This window comes from Solanum dulcamara, chromosome 11 (genome assembly GCF_947179165.1).
Source record: "Solanum dulcamara chromosome 11, daSolDulc1.2, whole genome shotgun sequence".
NCBI lineage: Eukaryota > Viridiplantae > Streptophyta > Magnoliopsida > Solanales > Solanaceae > Solanum > Solanum dulcamara.
In genome coordinates, this window is record NC_077247.1 from 42472758 (window position 1) to 42493381 (window position 20624).

The 20624-nt window shown below is 36.9% G+C and overlaps 4 protein-coding genes across 5 annotated transcripts; 3 read left to right on the plus strand and 1 right to left on the minus strand.

The window, feature by feature from the left end:
* Positions 1–5818: 5818 nt before the first annotated feature.
* On the plus strand, positions 5819–8725 carry LOC129872587 (LRR receptor-like serine/threonine-protein kinase GSO2). The gene is made up of 4 exons (XM_055947538.1): positions 5819–6230; positions 6826–7032; positions 7757–8616; positions 8720–8725. Exons 1-4 carry the CDS (start codon positions 5819–5821, stop codon positions 8723–8725), a joined length of 1485 nt encoding a protein of 494 aa, XP_055803513.1.
* On the plus strand, positions 7807–10213 carry LOC129873496 (probable LRR receptor-like serine/threonine-protein kinase At3g47570). Its single transcript, XM_055948604.1, has 2 exons — positions 7807–9755; positions 9860–10213. Exons 1-2 carry the CDS (start codon positions 8816–8818, stop codon positions 10204–10206), a joined length of 1287 nt encoding a protein of 428 aa, XP_055804579.1. The 5' UTR covers positions 7807–8815; the 3' UTR covers positions 10207–10213.
* A 4395-nt stretch (positions 10214–14608) lies between these two features.
* Positions 14609–18700, plus strand: LOC129873995 (probable LRR receptor-like serine/threonine-protein kinase At3g47570). 2 transcript variants are annotated; one of them, XM_055949202.1, is made up of 4 exons: positions 14609–15619; positions 15758–16234; positions 16361–17758; positions 17863–18700. In XM_055949202.1, the coding sequence occupies exons 1-4, from the start codon at positions 14710–14712 to the stop codon at positions 18207–18209; spliced, it is 3132 nt and encodes a 1043-aa protein (XP_055805177.1). In that variant the 5' UTR covers positions 14609–14709; the 3' UTR covers positions 18210–18700. The 2 variants fall into 2 exon arrangements, with proteins under 2 accessions (XP_055805177.1, XP_055805176.1); XM_055949201.1 differs by having other exon boundaries at positions 15758–17758.
* A 76-nt stretch (positions 18701–18776) lies between these two features.
* Positions 18777–20009, minus strand: LOC129873996 (protein EXORDIUM-like 7). The gene has a single exon (XM_055949203.1). The coding sequence runs from the start codon at positions 19957–19959 to the stop codon at positions 18931–18933; it is 1029 nt and encodes a 342-aa protein (XP_055805178.1). The 5' UTR covers positions 19960–20009; the 3' UTR covers positions 18777–18930.
* Between the last annotated feature and the right edge of the window lie 615 nt (positions 20010–20624).

The window sequence follows — 20624 nt, forward strand, 5'->3', positions numbered from 1 at the left end:
TGCCTAACTTTGATTGCAATAAATCAAAATGTCAAGTATGTGTTGAATCTAAGTATGCTAAGCATCCTTATAAATCTATTGAAAGGAATTCTAGTCCCTTAGAATTGATTCACACAGACATTTGTGATATGAAGTCTACACCAACTCATGGTGGAAAGAAGTATTTTATAACTTTTATTGACGATTGCACTCGATATTGTTATGTATATTTGCTTAGTAGTAAGGATGAAGCAATTGATGCATTTAAGCAATACAAGAACGAAGTAGAAAATCAATTGAATAAAAAGATAAAAATGATTAGAAGTGATAGGGGTGGAGAATACGAATCTCCTTATGAAAAGATATGTTTAGAATATGGAATTATTCATCAAACTACTGCCCCCTACACACCTCAATCAAATGGAGTTGCGGAAAGGAAAAACCGAACATTAAAAGAAATGATGAATGTTTTATTAATAAGTTCCGGTTTACCGCAGAACTTGTGGGGGGAAGCTATCCTTACAGCTAATCGAATACTCAACAGAGTACCCCACAGCAAAACACAAACTATTCCATATGAACTATGGAAAGGAAGAAAACTCAACTTGAAATATTTCAAAGTGTGGGGGTGTTTAGCAAAGGTCCAAGTTCCTTTGCCCAAAAGGGTAAAAATTGGACCAAAGACTGTGGATTGTGTTTTTATTGGCTATGCTACAAACAACAAAGCTTGTCGATTTTTGGTTCACAAATCGTACAATCCTGAAATTAATGTTAATATGGTAATTGAATCAGATAATGCTGAATATTTTGAAAATATTTATCCGTATAAAACTAAAAGTGAATCCTCAAGTGAAAGATCTAAACGACCAAGAGAAGTTCAAGAGGAAAGTAAACCAATCGAAGAGGATCCAAGGCGTAGCAAACGTCAAAAGATATCTACTTCCTTTGGACCAGATTTTGTGACATTCTTGCTTGAAAATGAGCATCAAACATTTAAAGTTGCAATGTCTTCTTCTGATTCAACATTTTGGAAAGAGGCAATCAATAGTGAGATTCAATCAATTTTGAATAATCATACATGGGAATTGGTTGATCTTCCTCCTGGAAATAAACCTTTAGGATCAAAATGGATATTTAAAAGGAAAATGAAAGCTGATGGCACTATTGATAAATATAAGGCAAGACTTGTGGTCAAAGGTTATAGACAAAAAGAAGGTCTTGATTACTTTGACACATACTCGCCGGTAACAAGAATAACATCTATTCGGGTGTTAGTGGCACTTGCATCTGTATATGGTCTTGAAATTCATTAAATGGATGTTAAGACGGCTTTCTTAAATGGAGAATTGGAGGAAGAAATTTATATGGAATAACCTGAGGGTTTCGTAGTTCCAGGTAAAGAAAGGAAAGTGTGCAAACTTGTTAAGTCACTTTATGGACTTAAACAAGCACCTAAACAATGGCATGCAAAATTTGACCAAACAATATTGGCAAATGGATTTAAGATTAATGAGTGTGACAAATGTGTTTACATTAAAAATACTCCAAATCATGAAGTCATTGTTTGTTTATAAGTTGATGACATGTTGATAATGAGTAAAGACATTGCCAATGTAAATGCTACGAAGCGTATGCTTGCTAGCAAATTTGACATGAAAGACTTAGGGGTTGCTGACTTAATCTTAGGAATTAGGATCCATAAAACTCCACAAGGTCTAGCATTATCACAGTCACATTATATTGAAAATATACTTGATAAGTTTAAATATTTAAATTTAAATGTTGCAAAAACTCCAATTGATGTAAGTTTTGCACTTCAAAAGAATGAAGGTAAAAGTGACTTACAATTGGACTATGCACGAGTTTTGGGAAGTTTGATGTATATTATGAATTGTACACGACCAGATATAGCATGTGCTATTAGCAAGTTGAGTCGATTCACAAATAATCCTAATCAAACTCATTGGATGGCAATGAAACGAGTCTTGGGGTATTTGAAACACACTCAAAACTATGCTTTGCATTATAATAAATATCCCGCAGTAATTGAGGGATATAGTGATGCAAACTGGATTACCGGATCATCTGAAGTTAAATCCACAAGTGGATATGTTTTCACCGTTGGTGGAGGAGCAGTGTCTTGGAAATCATCAAAACAGACATGCATCGCCCGCTTTACAATGGAGTCTGAATTTACAGCTTTAGACAAGGCTAGTGAAAAAGCTGAATGTCTTCGAAATTTTTTGGGAGATATTCCATTTTGGCCCAAACTTTTGGCACCCATATGTATATATTGTGATAGCCAAGCGGCAATAGGAAGGGCAGGAAATGTTATGTATAATGGAAAATCGCGTCACATTCGACGGCGACACAATACTGTTAAACAACTACTCTCTAGTGGTGTTATCACTATTGACTATGTAAAGTCAAGAGATAATATATCGGATCCACTAACAAAAGGCTTATCTAGAGAGGCTGTTGAAAGATCATCGAGGGGAATGGGGTTAAGGCCTAGGACAAGTCAACATGGCGGTAACTCTACCTAGTAGACTGGAGATCCCAAGAACTAGGTTCAAAGAGATCAAACAAAGTTATGATTGACGGTTCAACATTGTCAAATAACTCAACCCATTCTCGTGATGATGACAATGTTCAGAAACAAAGGATAAAACCTTAAGTCTTTTTAATGAGTTAATAAAGCTTTAAAGGTTTTTTAATTATTATCTAAATCTGACGGAAAAATGACTAGATAGTGTGTCTATAGGACTACACGTTTAGAAATCACCTATGTGAATGTGAAGTATAAGCCGCTTCAAGGGGAATGACGGTAAAGGCTCATTCTCTATGCATTCACGAAACCAGGCGGTGTTCATGGCTGAAACGAACACAACCGTGAGAACCATAGATGGTTGATGATTGATTGTGTGACTTATGTTGTCTAGTTATACAACAAAGTTCGACGGTTCAAAGATATCGCATCTACCGATTGATCGAGTATATCCTATATAAGTTCACTATGGAAAGTTCAAAGGAAAACCTACTTATCCAGATGCAATTAATCTTCGCTTGTATATCACACACTTATCCGGGCATTCCTTTATCTTGTAGACATTTCCCATTCATGTGGGGGATTGTTGGGTTTAATTGATAGGTTGAATGGGAAATTGAGGGAAAAAGAAGTGGAGAGGAAATGATATGTTCTCTCTTATTTTATTAAATAAGCTTTGGTCCCACATAGGTGGTGGAAATGAAAAGTCTCCTATTTAAAAGTAGAAGCACTCTTTCATGTTGCTAAAGGGTCTCCCCTCGCACCGTCGTCATCGTCGCTCGCTCGGCTCGGCTCGACTTCGGCTACGGCTACGGCTACGGCTTTGGCTTCGGCTTCGAATTCGGATTCGGATTCGGATTCGGATTCGAATTTGGATTTGGTCAATTGATATGATTGATTGATAATCTGTTTAGACCAAATTTTCTTTAAATTTTTAATTAATTAATATTATTTATTTATTTAATTAATTAAGTGGAAAAAATCCTGACCCGCGACCCATTTCTTTCCCGGATTAATTTAAAATTTCCCTCCATTTTTTCCAACGGGTTTTTGAAAGGTTGCAACCTTGTCCGAAAAGTTGCAAACCTTTTCTCAACAGGCAAACCTTTTCCCAACAGGTGTCTTTTCTTAAAAGGTGTAAACAGTCTATATATATATATATCTGTTAATCCTCAGAATGTTCCATACGAAATTCTGAATATACAATCTTCTTCTTCTTTTTGCACTTCCTAAAACTCGTATGAAATACAGCCATCAAGTAGTCCGCAGTCACCAAAAATTAGTAGTACCTCTACTTTGGTGAGTAAATCGTTCTATCCTGGGAGGAAACATTCCAAAACCTCGGGTACTTTGAGGGGAATAATTTCCTTAAGGACACACTGTGTATTCAGTGGGCTCGATTTTGTTCTTATAATAATTGTTCATATACTGTTATTATTTTTTGATTATTTCCAGATTCTGTCTTTATTATTTTCAGAAGTTTTTGTTACTGTTTAATATTTTCCAATACAGTTTACTAACATTAACTATGCTACTTTAAAGTCTATATATGAGAACGGCTTGACTAAAGAGTTACCTGAGATCTCATTGTCTAAAGACGTTTGTGAGGCATGTTAGATGGGTAAGGTACACAAGAAATGATTTCCTAAAAGTGCTACCTGGAGGGCAACTGAAAAACTTGAACTAGTTCACACTGATGTGTGTGGACCTATGCAGACATCATCTTTAGGACAAAATAAATATTTTGTTCTCTTTATTGATGACTTAACAAGATGACTTGGTGTATTTTTTGAGTAACAATTCTCAAGTACTTTTAGTTTTTAAGAAATTTAAAGCTTTTGTTGAAAGACAAAGTGGCTGTAAGCTGAAGTCTTTGAGATTGGACAATGATGATGAATACACTTCAAATGAGTTTAATAAGTATTGTGAATATATGGAGATTGATCACAAGTTGACAGTAAGTTATTCACCCGAAAAAAATTGAGTCTCGAAGAGAAAGAGCAGGATTGTTGTTGAAATGGCTAGATATTATTGCTTGAAAAGAAACTACCGCAAAGCTTTTGGGCAGAAGTTGTTTATACTTTAGTGTATTTGTTAAATAGGCTACCAACTAAAGCTGTGGATGAAAAAACTCCTATTGAGGCTTGGAGTGAAATAAAACCATCTACCAAGAACTTAAAAGTCTTTGGTTCGATTTGCTATTCTCATGCTCCTTCAGTCAAATGAAGCAAACTTGAACCGAAAGGTGAATTGGGGATCTTTATTGGTTATTCATCATAAGACAAAGGTTATAGAGTTTTTCAGCTTGCAAAACAAAAAGTATTTCCATCAGAAGAGATGTAGTAGTAGATAATCATGCTTATTGGAACTGGATAAGGAGCAAATTGAGAAAGATAATATAGATTTTCAGAACTTGTATCCGCTACCTGAAATCCAATCATTTTGGCTCTGAAAATCTGGAAAAAGATAAAGAATCAGATGGGGAATCCTCACTTGATTCACCTATTTTGAAAACAAAGTCCCTTTCTGAGATATATGAAAGATGTAATGTTGCAATCTCGGAACCAAATAGCTATCAAGAAGCATCAAGACATGAAGTTTGGATTGAAGCTATAAATGAGGAGATTGGTGTGATAGAGAAGAATGAAACTTGGAAGATGGTTAATAAACTCAAAGACAGAAATGTAATTAGGTGAAATGGGTTTATCAAACAAAGCTTAATCCAGATGATTCGGTTTATAAATACAAGGTAGGGCTTGTTGTGAAAGGTTATGCGCAAGTTGCGGGTCTGGATTATGGAGACACATTTGCGCCTATTGCACGACATGATACAATAAGGCTTCTATTTGCTTTGGCAGCTTAATCAAATTGGAAGTTGTATCATTTGGATGTGAAATCAGCATTCTTAAATGGACAGTTGTATGAAGAGATTTATATCGACAATTCTTGGTGTTCCAAGGGAGGGGAAATATTGTTCCACCTTTTTGAGGAAATTCTGGGGAACATTCTTGGAGTTCCAAGGGAGGGAGTTACATCTGTGGATAAAGCAGTTCCCTCACCCGCGTTTATCATTGAAGCTGGTAAGCTACCAGGTTTGAGTGGTGCAAGTGTTCCTAAAAAAGTTTTGAAAGGCCAATATAAATCTACTTTGAGTTTGTGAACAAGGTTCTTCTGTCCAGATCAGAAAGGAGGATGGTTGTATCTTCAGTCGACTTATTTTTGATGAAAATACTTAGCAAACTGGAACCCATTAACCTTCCGGCCATTATGCTGGAGCATATTCATAAAAAAATGAAGGCGAGAGATGGGAAGCATGGGCTAGGTTATGTGTATTTGCTCAACCTGGTCTTCAAGCATTTTGGAGTGGTTGTAGGCAAGGGTGTTAAGGATACAATCAAGCAAGCATTCTCCCATTCCACCCTTTTGGAGTGTAAATGTGTTGAAGGTCGAACCGGCAAAAAGGCTAAGTCTCTGATGTATGATTTCCTAGAGCAGCAGGAAAATTTAAAGCAGGAATTGGAAGAAATGATAGTGACCCTGGCAAGTCGAGATGCTGAGATTTCAAGTCTCAATGCCCAATTATTGCTATCTCAGACTGAGGGTCCTGCTTCAACTGAAATTGCTGAGTTGAAAACTCAAAATGTCACTCTTACTGCTGAGGTTAAAACTCTCACTCAGCAGTTACTTCAGGCTCATGGTGACAGTAATACTAGAATGACTCTCCTTCTTCAGTCCCTTGCTCCCAAATCCTCCTCCTAATTCCTAAGTTTATCCTCTTATTATTGTCTCCTCTGTTGACAGTTTATGTGTTAATCTTATGTAGTTCTTCTTCAGTATAATGTAATGCTAGTCTGGTTTAATATGAACTTGTTGATGGTTTGTTCTACTTCTTGATTCTTGACTTTCTAATGATCCTACTCATGTTCAGTGTTGCCCTAGTGGCCATGCATTTACCTGCTTGTAGACTGTACTAGTTTGGTTTAATGTGTTCCTTTTTTATGATGCCAAAAGAGAGAAGGTGTGTGACTGACTTAGGATGGGGAGTTTCTGTGTCTTTTTGCTAGGCCGACTTGGTTGGAATAGAGGGAAACAAATGCAAGGGAAGATATTGTTGATAGGGGGAACATTTGTTGGCTTGCATAGTTTGTCATCATCAAAAAGGGGGGAAATGTTATTTAGTTTTGATGATCAACAAACTATAGGACATGATACACGGAGCTGGTCGACCTGGTCCCATGAGCAAGTCAAGTTGCAGACAAGCCAGTTGTAAAGCTGTCATCCTCTGTTGTGGTTGGTAGAACCAGCAGAGACTGCAGACCTAAAGCCATTCAAATGTATCTTAGGTTGTGGATCTCCAAATACTCAAACCTTGGACAATAAAGTCAGTCAGTTTTTCTCTCCAAGATTTGACAATCAAAAACGTGTGTTGGGTCTCTCTCAAGAAAAGAATTACTTCAACAAAGGCTGCACGGGACCTGATAGAGCTGCTCAAGATACTCTTCATTGTAGCTGCGTTGTAGTTTGAGTCTTATGTGTAATATTGTAAAAACAAATCCTAATGTATAAAGGAATCTTGATTATTTACAGGTGTATTGTTTTACTATGACTTCATTGCTAGAGTTAGTTTTGGAGTGTCTTTGAAAAGTCTACATCATTGAGAGACAGTGGTGTAGTGGGCAATAGTGACATTGCTTAGGCTTGAGGCTTGTAATAGTGGTGTTGCAAACAAAGGGGTGAAGAGGGTTAGTAACTAGGTACAATAGGTTGTAATAGTTTACTTTGCTCTTGCACCTTAGTGAAGATTGAGCAAGGAGGTTTTCCAGTAAACATTATGTGTCATTTTATCTTCTGCACTTAATTTGGGCATTCTGTTGATTGACTGTGTCAAGGGACCTGGTCCCCTGACTCGTGTAGTAGACTCATATATTCTAACACTTTCAAATTTAGAAGTACTTGCACTTTCCAAAATCGGTTTGATGGCTTGATTCCTCCAAATTTGCAAATTTGCTTAAAACTTAAAATGTTATCATTATCTCAAAATGATTTCACTCGAACCATACCAGTAGATCGAGATCGGGAACCTAACTATGCTGACAAGTCTGCAACTTGGGCTTACCTACTTGAAAGGTATTGTAATGTTATGTTTCATCTAGCAATATTTGCAAGTGCTTTATAAAGCATAATTTTTTTCCTCCAAGTCACTTGTGTGTTATTTTCCTAATTTGGCAGGTGAAATACCAAGGGAGCTTGGATATCTTCAAAGACTTCAACTGTTTGGATTGTATCAAAACAGGCTGAGTGGTTCAATTCCAGCAAGCCTTTTCAACATTTCAACCCTCCAAATCTTGACAATTGTGGATTGTCAGCTATCGGGGAGTTTACCATCAAATGTAGGGCAAGGGACACCAAACCTCAAAGAAATTTATTTGGGAATGAATAATCTCAGTGGAGCCTTCCCTGCTTCTATTTCCAATGCTTCAAGACTCACTGTTCTAGACCTTTCTAACAACATCCTCTCAGGTTCCATTCCTGATTCCCTTGGTAATTTAGAATTCCTTGAACTTCTACAGATAGGCCTTAACAATTTGATCTATCATAATCCCTCTTCACAATTAACTTTCCTGACTTCACTGACAAGATGTCGAAATCTAAGAGAACTCGTCATTGCACAAAATCCCTTGAATGGCGTTCTTCCAGCTTCTATCGGTAACTTCTCAAGCTCTCTCCAAATCTTTCCTGCACCCGGGTGTAAACTCAGAGGCAGAATCTCAGAAGAAATAGGAAACCTAACAAATGTGATATCCATATCACTATTTGCCAATGACTTGACAGGGTCCATCCCGAAAACTGTCAGAGGTTTGCAGAAGCTTCAAGGGATTCTTATACAAAGTAACATGATAAGCGGGACTATACCAGATGAAATTTGCTACTTGCAAAATATAGGAAACCTCATTTTAGGTCAAAATAAAATGTCAGGTCCCTTGCCATCCTGTTTGGGGAATGTTACTTCTTTGAGAAATTTATATCTACTTTCAAACAAGTTGAACTCCAGCTTACCGGAGACCCTATGGAGCCTTCAAGATCTATTGGTACTTGATGCAGCATCAAATTCATTTTCTGGTGTTCTATCTCCCCAAATAGGAAACTTGAAGGCTGTCATAGACATTGATTTATCGTACAATGACTTTTCAGACATGATTCCTAGCACTATGGGAAGTCTACAAAAGTTAGTTAATTTATCTCTGTCACAACAGAATAGATGGCCCCATTCCAGAGTCTTTTGGGAAAATGTTGAGCTTAGAATTCTTGGATTTGAGTTATAACAATCTAACTGGCGAAATACCAAAGTCCTTAGAAGCTCTTGAGTACCTCAAATACCTTAATGTTTCCTTCAATAAACTCGGCGGAGAAATTCCAACTGGTGGTCCTTTTGCAAATTTCACCAATCTGTCATTTGTGTCTAATAATGCATTATGCGGTGCATCAAGGCTCCAACTGCAGCCTTGCCAAGGCAAATCTCATCGGAGGACGACGAGAAAAAGAGTGCTTTACTTGTTTCTGTATAGTCTTTTGGGAATAACATCAATAATTGTTGCATTATCCGTTGGATTGCTGATCTTAAGAAGAAGAAAGAGAAATGAACCATCAGGATCAACTGAGGTATCATCCATGAGAGCCCATGAAAGAGTTTCATATTATGAACTTCAACAAGCAACAAACGGATTCAGTGAGAACAATTTGCCTGGTACTGGGAGCTTTAGCAAGGTGTACAAGGGAGTTAAGAATGGGACGATATTCGCGGTAAAAGTATTCAAACGGGAACTTGAAGGTGCATTCAAGAGCTTTGACACAGAATGTGAGATCTTAGGCAACCTTCGCCATCGGAACCTGGCAAAAGTCATAACTGCTTGTTCCAATCCTCAGTTCAAGGCCTTACTATTGGAGTACATGCCAAATGGCACCCTCGACAAATGGTTACACTCACATGACTTTTTCCTGGATATGTTGCAGAGGTTGGACATATTCATCGATCTAGCATCTGCTTTAGACTATCTCCATAACGGTTATTCGGAGCCAGTGGTGCATTGTGATTTGAAGCCTAGCAACATTTTGCTTGATGAAAACATGGTTGGCCATTTAAGTGATTTTGGGATTGCAAAATTGTTAGGTGCAGAAGATAGTTTTAGACAAACTAAGACTATTGGAACCATTGGATACATCGCGCCAGGTACCTAAACTTCTTCTCTTGCCTTTATCTTTCTTGCATAATGAATCATCTGTCAAACTAGTATGAAATACTTTAAATTGATGATTTCTCACTTGTCATTGTAGAGTATGGACAAGATGGACTTGTATCAACAAGTTGTGACGTGTACAGCTTTGGTATTGTGATAATGGAAGCATTCACAGGGAGGAGGCCTAGTGATGAAATGTTTACTGGGGATTTGAGCCTAAAACTTTGGGTAAACGACTCACTCCCTACTGGAGTTACACAAATTGTGGATGCAGATTTGATAAGGCCAACAAAAGAACCTCTAAATGCAAACATGCAGAGATGCTTGGTTTCCGTCATGGAATTGGCTTTAAGCTGCACTTCAGTGTCACCAGATGCAAGAATCAACACGAAAGAAGCTCTCTCGGAACTCAAGAAGATAAGAATTCAATTGATCACGAGCTAAAATTGAAGTAAGGATTTGAAGCCAGAAATTTCGGAGAAGGCTAGTCGAAATAAGAGTATAATAAAGATAATAGGAAGCAACCCTTTGTTGATGTCATAGGCCTATTTTGCTGATTTGTTAACTAGTCGCCTTTATACTTCCATCATTGAAAAATTGTTTTCCTAAACTTGTTTTGCCTCCATTGTACAAGTTGATGAGCTCTGAAAGCAGGACTAAAGAAAGTTATGGCGAACAAATCATGTAGAATGCAAATTGTAAAATGGAAATCTAAAACCAGAAATTAGAAGAAAACTTCACAGGGGAGTTAGTCATAATTTCCTTTTCAAAATAAACAATATTTTGATAAAAGCTATTATCTATATCACCAAATTATTTTCTCCTACTTAATACATAGCCCACATCTTTTGCAGATATTTTCTTCCATTGACTTTTTCTCTTTTCGCTTCAACAATGACAATGATAATAATGCGATAATTTTCCGAAACATACACTAGGGGGAAAGAAAGAAATTACATAAAATCCATATATTTAAACGGGCATAATCAAGGCCTTCTATTCCCATTTGCCTTCTTCAAATAATATTCTTCTGCCTGATTTGCGTCGGAGGCCTGTTCTTGACCTTCTTTGGAAATTTCTTTGTTGTCTCTCGTAGAGTCCTTTTTCAGATTTTCCCTGAATAGTTTTGCCACCGGATCTAGCTTGCATATATTTGTGCCTTACTTTTCCATGATTATTGTCATCATTAAATCTAAGAGATAAAAAACCATAATATTATTAGGTAATAAGACTTGATGAATGAAGTGGACTACCAGGTACAACTTAGAAGTGTAAAGAATTATGTGGATTTCTGTAGGTGTGAGAAGAGACACTTTGTATAAAATTAGAAGGGAATGTAATGGTTAGAGTTAATTGGATGATAACAATGATAAAGTCCATTTCATTACAAAAGAATAAGGTACAAACATTAACAAAATGACATGATATTTATGATGCATGTATTGTTTCTGCAGTACTGTAATATTTGGAATTGAACTTCTGTAATGAGAGAAAATTAAACTTGGCTGTGATGGTGGAGCCAAGTTGAAAGGACCATATTAGATGCAAATGTCCTACATATATTGTCTTTTTCAAACAGGAAAGTTGTCATTCATCTTCAACCACTTTCTTCTAAGCACATTTAATACCCTGATTATTCTTTTATGAGGACCCTATAGCTTGTCAGGTTTTCCCTGAATTTCCTACCTTATGTGGATTCTACCATAAGAGTGTCATACTTCAAAAAAAAATTATTGGTAAAAAAAAAATCTTGGTGGAGAAGGACTCTTCTATATTTGTCCTTTTGGAGAAACTTTGGACTTCTATAAGTAGAAGAACTTTTCTCCTCGTACACAAAACAATAGCATCCACAATGTAGTCTTTTAGAGTTTAAAGTCTTGTTTAGAGGGATATCATTTTCCCAATAGTTTTTTATGATTTGTTTTATATTAGTTTTCTCATTTGTAGGCCAATTGGTCAAATCACAGTAAAAATTATGCATATTTTAGTATACTTTTTGTTGTCCAATTTATCGTCATTCAAGGTTTTGCAATTGTTAGCTTCGATCCCAACATACCTTAGTAAATCAACTAATATGTGAATTGAATTTAAGGTTTCGGAGAAAATTGATGAAAAAATGTCACTTGTTTACAATTAATATCATATCCCTACAAGTCCAGATCATAGGTGAACCAATACAATGTATAGTCACTTATATACCTGCAAAGGTAGGTATCAATTACTGAAGCCAATTAAGGCCTCATTATTCCAGTTAGCTGACATGTCATGAATATTTTCTCCATTTGTTAGCTTAGGATTGTCATCTGTCTACTTTTGGAACAATATGCTCATAATCCCTACAAAATGTTCATCGTTCTGTTTACTTTCCACTTTCTCCCACTACTATATGGACTGTTAAATTGCACCTTTAGATCTCTGATAAGGACTTAATTGTCCTGAACCCATGATGAAATGTTATGAATTTTACAGCTTCATCAGTGTTAATATTGGGGACAGACGTACTAGTGAAATATGGTCATGAAGTACAATGAGAACTGCACAAGTAAAGAGAAGATTGCAACTTCTGCCTGTAACTATAACATGCAGGATTCTCTTTCTTCTAGCTAAAACAAGAATCAATTTAGCAATGATTTTAGATGATATATTTTATGATATCAAATTCACAGGATACAGATATACTGTTGTTAGAATGTCAATGTTGAGTGAAACTCAGTCAACCACTCATTGATTGTTCGGAGTCGTGCTCCGATGTCTCTATCTTAGCGGAAGAAATTTATTTCCACTCTTAAAATTGACAAGATTCTAGATGAATTAATGTGAAGATTTGGTCGAAAGATAATATTGGTAAAAAAAGTCAAGGTAGTAAATTTGTAGGTAAAAATTTAGTAAACCATAAAATGGTTTTATAAGTTAAATCTTGACATCTTGACACATAGTGATGTCACAGATGACATCAAGAACAAGAATTCATTCCTATAAATAGGTAGCTCTTGATTCATTTCAAAAAATCTCAAAACATCTCTCATTTGTCTTCTCCTATTCTAAGGCATTTGCAAAATACATTAGAAGAGTAGAGAATTGATAGAACAATTCTCTTAGATGATTTAGGATCTATCATCTTTCTTTGTTAATATAAAATCAGTTATTCTCTAGTGGAGGACATTCTTATCCGAACCACATTAAATATTATTTTCTTCCTTTCACGTTTCCGCTAACATCCACTTATTGACTGGTTGTGGTTTGTGGTCCGGCATCTCTATCTTGACTGAAAAAAAAGCCAATATCATTTATTGACTGTTTGTGAATTGTCGTCAGGTGTCTCTATCATGAGTAGAAGAAAGCCAATTCCATTTATTGACTAAACGCGTTTGAAAACGTCAACCTGGAAAGCCTAGTCTTTCTGGTTAGTTATGGTATTTCATTATAAACTAACAATATAAAAATGTCTTTATACTATCTATGTATGATGAAGCAAGTCCATTTTACAAATTAAAATTATAACACAAAAAGTTGCCCCTATTTTTGAGAACATGTAACCAACAGGACTTAAGTTATCTTCTATATCTTCTACACCAACAATGTGAAATGTTTTTACAATTATCAATGTAATTCAACTAGCTATACTAGGTATGGTAGCTTTGCACGAGTCCACCACTGTGTAAACGGACCTGGTTCCTTGACAGAATTATAAAAGTTAAGACAAACTTGAAAGTAAAAGTATTGCACGCTATTTTATATGGAAAACCTCCTTGCTCAAGGGAGAAAAAACCACGATCTGACCCTCAGGATTTAGCTGTCAATCTTCACTAAAGTGCAAGAGCAAAATAAACTATTACAACCTATTATAACTAGTTACTAACCCTCTCCACCCCTTTGCTTGCAATACCACTATTACAAGACTTGAGCCTAAGCAATATCTCTATTGCCCAGTACACCACCTCTTAGTAATGTAGACTTTTCTAAACACTTCAAAGCTAACTTTAGCAATGAAGTCACAACCATGCAATACAAAGAGAAATAATCAAGATTCCTTTATATGACAGGAACTGATTTTACAATGTTACACCTAAGACTCAACACAACAACAAAGCTACAAGGAAGAATATCTCGTGAACGACTTTATCAGGCCCCATGCAACTTTGGTGAAGTTTGTCTTTTCTTGAGAGAAAACAAAAGGCCCTTTTGATTGTCAATTCTTCAAGTTGGAAAAGCCAAAAACTTTATTGTCCAAGGTTTGAGTATTAACATTGGAGATACTCATCCTAGGTTTCATCTTATTGGCTGTTAGGTCTGCTGCCTCTGCTGTTTCTACCAACCATGGCAGAGAGTGGCAGCTTTACAGCTGGCCCCGTCTGTTTGAAACTTGACTTACTCATGGGACCAGGTCATGGGACTAGGTCGATCCCATAGTTTGTTAGTCATCAAAACTTTGAAATAACAAGGTACCTACTCTGCTTTTTAGTTACAAAGAGTTATCTATTATTGTAACTCACTTAACCAATACTATGACATTACATGAAACTTAAACTCGGTAAAAAATAGTTAATGGCTATATTCAGCTGAACGGATGGTGTTGTTCATTCATAAGGAACTGGACAGGCAAGAATATTTCCAGTTGCGTACGTAGAATTACTATGTCCATGAACTCCTTCCTTTAACCAGCATTTGAAAGAGTCATTCGATAATGACTCGTGTGATATTCATGAACAACCATAAAGACTAATTATGTAATCTGCTTTAATAAATTAAAAATGTAAAAAAAGGAACAGAACACACTATTAGACTGATGTCTCCCCCCTATAAAAGGGGTCTAACCTCTACAAGTAACTGCATCAGATCTTCATCATGCAATTTCCTCACTGAAAGCTTACTATTTACTTTCGATCACATTGTTGTACTTGGCTAATTAATTCTGGACATTTGAGAAGAGACCATCTCCAAAGTTTCATGGAGAAAGGCTATATTCATCTTGCTATTGTACTTCTGCTACTTCAGCAAATGAGTACTTGTTTGTCAATCGCTAATATCACTACTGATCGAACAGCAATTCTTGCCTTGCAATCTCAAATATCTCTATACAATCCTCATAGTGTCCTAGCAAGAAACTGGTCCACTTCCACTCCGGTCTGTAGTTGGATTGGAGTTACTTGTGGCCTTCGCCACCAAAGAATCACCGCCTTAAATCTTTCTAGTATGAACCTTAATGGCATGGTTCCACCACAGCTTGGAAATCTCTCGTTTCTCATTTCCCTTGATATCAGAAACAATAACTTCCATGGGAGTTTGCCTGAGGAGTTAGCTCGTTTGAGGAGATTGAAAATGATCAACGCCATGAACAACAATTTTACTGGTGCAATTCCCTCATTTTTCGGCCTGTTACCAAACCTTCATTCCTTGTACCTTTCGTTTAACCAATTTTCTGGTAATATCCCTCTGTCTCTTTTTAATATAACAAAGCTAAAGGATTTAGGACTTCGAGGGAATTTTCTTGGTGGAGAAATTCCTCAAGAAATCAGTAGCCTTTGTTGCCTGAATTTCATAGACCTGCAAGACAATAAGCTTACAGGCTCTATACCACCAACTATGTTTAACCAGTCATCGCTCAAACAGATTGGCCTGACAAAAAACATTCTTTATGGGAAACTACCGGGAAATATATGTGACAATCTTCCAAATTTAGAGAGACTTGGTCTTTCAGCAAATCGGTTTGATGGCTTGATTCCTCCAAATCTGCAGAACTGCTCTAAACTTCAAATACTATCATTGTCTGTTAATGATTTCGCTGGAACCATACCAGCAGAAATCGGGAACCTAACTATGCTGAGAGAACTGCTACTTGGAGAAACCTACTTGAAAGGTATAATTCTGTTATGTTTCATCTAGCACACTACATGCAAGGGCTTTCCCCCGTATTTTTTTCCTTGAAGCATCTAAAATGGGATTCAGTAGTTTGCATGCTTTTCTGTCACTTGAGTGTTATTTCCTAATTTGGCAGGTGAAATACCAAGGGAGCTTGGATATCTTCAAAGACTTCAACTATTTGGATTGTATCAAAACAGGCTGAGTGGTTCAATTCCAGCAAGCCTTTTCAACATTTCAACCCTCCAAATCTTGACAATTGTGGATTGTCAGTTATCGGGGAGTTTACCATCAAATGTAGGGCAAGGAACACCAAACCTCAAAGAAATTTATTTGGGAATGAATAATCTCAGTGGAGCCTTCCCTGCTTCTATTTCCAATGCTTCAAGACTCACTGTTCTAGACCTTTCTAACAACATCCTCTCAGGTTCCATTCCTGATTCCCTTGGTAATTTAGAATTCCTTGAACTTCTACAGATAGGCCTTAACAAGTTGATCTATCATAATCCCTCTTCACAATTAACTTTCCTGACTTCATTGACAAGATGTCGAAATCTAAGAGAACTCGTCATTGCACGAAATCCCTTGAACGGCGTTCTTCCAGCTTCTATCGGTAACTTCTCAAGCTCTCTCCAAATCTTTTCTGCACCCGGGTGTAAACTCAGTGGCAGAATCCCAGAAGAAATAGGAAACCTAACAAATGTGATATCCATATCATTATTTGCCAATGACTTGACAGGGTCCATACCGAAAACTGTCAGAGGTTTGCAGAAGCTTCAAGGGATTCTTATACAAAGTAACATGATAAGCGGGACTATACCAGATGAAATTTGCTACTTGCAAAATATAGGAAACCTCATTTTAGGTCAAAATAAAATGTCAGGTCCCTTGCCATCCTGTTTGGGGAATGTTACTTCTTTGAGAAATTTATATCTAGCTTCAAACAAGTTGAACTCCAGCTTACCGGAGACCCTATGGAGCCTTCAAGATCTATTGGTACTTGATGCATCATCAAATTCATTTTCTGGTGTTCTATCTCCCCAAATAGGAAACTTGAAGGCTGTCATAGACATTGATTTATCGTACAATGACTTTTCAGACATGATTCCTAGCACTATGGGAAGTCTACAAAAGTTAGTTAATTTATCTCTATCACACAATAGAATAGATGGCCCCATTCCAGAGTCTTTTGGGAAAATGTTAAGCTTAGAATTCTTGGATTTGAGTTGTAACAATTTAACTGGCGAAATACCAAAGTCCTTAGAAGCTCTTGAGTACCTCAAATACCTTAATGTTTCCTTCAATAAACTCAGCGGAGAAATTCCAACTGGTGGTCCTTTTGCAAATTTCACCAATCTGTCATTTGTGTCTAATAATGCATTATGCGGTGCATCAAGGCTCCAAGTGCAGCCTTGCCAAGGCAAATCTCATCGGAGGACGACGAGAAAAAGAGTGCTTTACTTGTTTCTGTATAGTCTTTTGGGAATAACATCATTAATTGTTGCATTATCCGTTGGATTGCTGATTTTAAGAAGAAGAAAAAGAAATGAACCATCAGGATCAACTGAGGTATCATCCATGAGAGCCCATGAAAGAGTTTCATATTATGAACTTCAACAAGCAACAAACGGATTCAGTGAGGACAATTTGCTTGGTACTGGGAGCTTTAGCAAGGTGTACAAGGGGGTAAAGAATGGGACGATATTCGCAGTAAAGGTATTCAAACGGGAACTTGAAGGTGCATTCAAGAGCTTTGACACAGAATGTGAGATCTTAGGCAACCTTCGCCATCGGAACCTGGCAAAAGTCATAACTGCTTGTTCCAATCCTCAGTTCAAGGCCTTACTATTGGAGTACATGCCAAATGGCACCCTCGACAAATGGTTACACTCACATGACTTTTTCCTGGACATGTTGCAGAGGTTGGACATATTCATCGATCTAGCATCTGCTTTAGACTATCTCCATAACGGTTATTCGGAGCCAGTGGTGCATTGTGATTTGAAGCCTAGCAACATTTTGCTTGATGAAAACATGGTTGGCCATTTAAGTGATTTTGGGATTGCAAAATTGTTAGGTGCAGAAGATAGTTTTAGACAAACTAAGACTATTGGAACCATTGGATACATCGCGCCAGGTGCCTAAACTTCTTCTCTTTCCTTTATCTTTCTTGCATAATGATTCATCTGTCAAACTAGTATGAAATACTTTAAATTGATGATTTCTCACTTGTCATTGTAGAGTATGGACAAGATGGACTTGTATCAACAAGTTGTGACGTGTACAGCTTTGGTATTGTGATAATGGAAGCATTCACAGGGAGGAGGCCTAGTGATGAAATGTTTACTGGGGATTTGAGCCTAAAACTTTGGGTAAACGACTCACTTCCTACTGGAGTTACACAAATTGTGGATGCAGATTTGATAAGGCCAACAAAAGAACCTCTAAATGCAAACATGCAGAGATGCTTGGTTTCCGTCATGGAATTGGCTTTAAGCTGCACTTCAGTGTCACCAGATGCAAGAATCAACACGAAAGAAGCTCTCTCGGAACTCAAGAAGATAAGAATTCAATTGATCACAAGCTAACATTGAAGTAAGGATTTGAAGCCAGAAAGTTCATTCAGGAAAATTTAGAGAAGGCTAGCCAAAATAAGAGTAGAATAGAGATAATAGGACACAACCTTTTGTTGATGTCTAATAGGCCTATTTTGTTTATTTGTTAACTAGTCACCTTTATACTTCCATCATTGGCAAATTGTTTTCCTAAACTTGTTTACCTCCTCTTACGAGTTGATTAGCTCTGAAAGCAGGACTAAAAAAAGTTATAGTGAACGAAGCACGCAGTATACCGATTGTAAAATGGTAATCTAACTCCAGTAATTAGCAGAACATTTGACAGGTGATTGATTACTCATAATTTTCATTGAAAAATAAAGCAATGATTTGTCGAAAGCCTTGCATCATGTCATCTTCAAGTTATCATGGAATTTCCTTATTTCCTGTCAAAGCTTGCTAGCCTTGTGTTCTATTGATCCTTTTCTTGTCACTGTTGTTATACACTGCAGCCTTGAATGTTTAAAAGCATATCCAGCAGCTGAAACTTACTTTAAGAGACACCAAATTATTCTTTCCTACTTAATGCTTAGGCCACAATGACAATAACAATAACGCGATTATTTTCTGAAGAATACATTAGAGGAAAAGAAAGAAATTACATAATGCGATATGCTTAAACATCCAAAATTTAACTTGAAAACAACTCTGTACAAAGAAGAACATCCTTCTAGCTAGCCGAACATTGATTGGCCTAATCCATTGCATTAGGACCAAAGCATCTTCTCCTGAGAGGATTCCAGACCCACTGAACAAGAAACTTTCTCCCTTTCACTCCATGTAAATTGAAACCATTCCCCCAAGAATCCTTATAAACTTGTCCAACATATCCACCACCAGCACCAGTCCCATAAACACCCAAGCACAAATCAGCAATCTCAGTAGGTGAAATAGGATTATCCCCAGCATACCAAGCATTCACAAGAGGGTTGCTTGAGACCTCAGCTAGCTCATGAGCTATCACACTGATCATCCCATCGACCCCCGGATCGCCATTTGGCGCCCCCATTAAGTTGTTTCCTCCATTTCTTGTGTTTGGTGGTGGTTTCCCTGAATTCTTAGGCCAAGCAAAAGGATAAGCACAGAAACCAGGACATTGTTTCCCACTATAACCAACCCAAGCATAAGGGACTGTCACTCCGAGAATTGATGGAAATGTAAAGTAATGAAAACCACATACAGCCCTACAGAAATCTTGAACTTGAACATCATAAGATGTTAACACTAAGTATACTCCATTCCTATAATTCAATGGTATAGATTCATGGTATGATCTTACTGCATTCTTGATCACATATTGCATTGATAATCTGCTAAGGTACTTCCCTTGTGAGTATTTGAAGTCAAAGAATTCACCAGAAAGTGAAATAGTTGAGATGTTTTGGCCAGTTTGATCTGTGTAAAGCCGAACGGTTCGCCACCAATCAGCAACAGAAGGATGAGGTCCATAAGAAGAAGAAGAAGATGATGAAAAGGAGTTGAGAAAGTCTCTAATTGTGGCTTGATGAGAAGGGTTCCAATGGCCATACCATATTACATAAAGTTTAATAGGAGAAGAAAGAACAGGTCCCATATGGTATTCAAGATTAACAAGATCAGAAGAGCCTTCATAGTTCTTGTTTTCAGTAGATGGAATCCAAGAAAAAGCAACAAGTGAAAAGCAAGATGAAGATAGCAACAAGAAGAAATGGAGATAATTAAAAAACTGAAACTTCTTGTCCATTTCTCTGGTTTCTTTGTCTAGTATAGAGATAAAGGGGGTCTCTTTTATAAGGAGATTTATATAGAGGGAATTAGAAGATAGGTTGGATTCTTCAAATTACTATTATATTCTTTCTTTGGAGGGAGACAATGAAAAAATTTAAAAGCATGTTAACATAATTCATTTGTCATAGCAATAATACATAAATATTTCATTTATCTTGACCTCAACTGACATTTATGTCTCCAATTTTGGGTGTGCACGAGTGGACACTTAAACTTGTATAAAGTTGAACAAGTAGACACACGTATCCTACGTGGCATAATACATGTAGGATGTCGTGTAGGACGTGAATTGCCACATAGGACGCCAAGTAAGACGTGTATTCCTACTTCTTCAATTCTATACAAGTTTAAGTACCTACTTGTGCACACCCAAAGTTGAAATATATAAATACCAGATGAAGTCAAATTAGAAGGCACAGTTATGAATTATATCACTGATTACTTTATTTCAATGATGGTCATGCATGTTACTACCTCTTTTTCTTTATTCCATCTATAATGACTAAAGAAATGGTAGTTGGACCCTGAATGTTTAATTAACAAACCTTCTGATGTATTTTGTGCCAGTATTTATTCCAATTCTGGTAAAATATTGGGATCTGCAAGAGAACGTTTGTTTAC

Coding starts and splice junctions, on each gene's coding strand:
- LOC129872587 (XM_055947538.1), top strand. CDS start 5,819: ATGAAGGCGAGAGATGGGAAGCATGGGCTAGGTTATGTGTATTTGCTC. Junction 6,231..6,825: donor ACTTCAGGCTCATGGTGACA/GTAATACTAGAA, acceptor TGTGGTTGGTAG/AACCAGCAGAGACTGCAGAC. Junction 7,033..7,756: donor TGCTCAAGATACTCTTCATT/GTAGCTGCGTTG, acceptor CTAATTTGGCAG/GTGAAATACCAAGGGAGCTT.
- LOC129873496 (XM_055948604.1), top strand. CDS start 8,816: ATGTTGAGCTTAGAATTCTTGGATTTGAGTTATAACAATCTAACTGGC. Junction 9,756..9,859: donor CATTGGATACATCGCGCCAG/GTACCTAAACTT, acceptor TTGTCATTGTAG/AGTATGGACAAGATGGACTT.
- LOC129873995 (XM_055949201.1), top strand. CDS start 14,710: ATGGAGAAAGGCTATATTCATCTTGCTATTGTACTTCTGCTACTTCAG. Junction 15,620..15,757: donor TGGAGAAACCTACTTGAAAG/GTATAATTCTGT, acceptor CTAATTTGGCAG/GTGAAATACCAAGGGAGCTT. Junction 17,759..17,862: donor CATTGGATACATCGCGCCAG/GTGCCTAAACTT, acceptor TTGTCATTGTAG/AGTATGGACAAGATGGACTT.
- LOC129873996 (XM_055949203.1), bottom strand. CDS start 19,959: ATGGACAAGAAGTTTCAGTTTTTTAATTATCTCCATTTCTTCTTGTTG.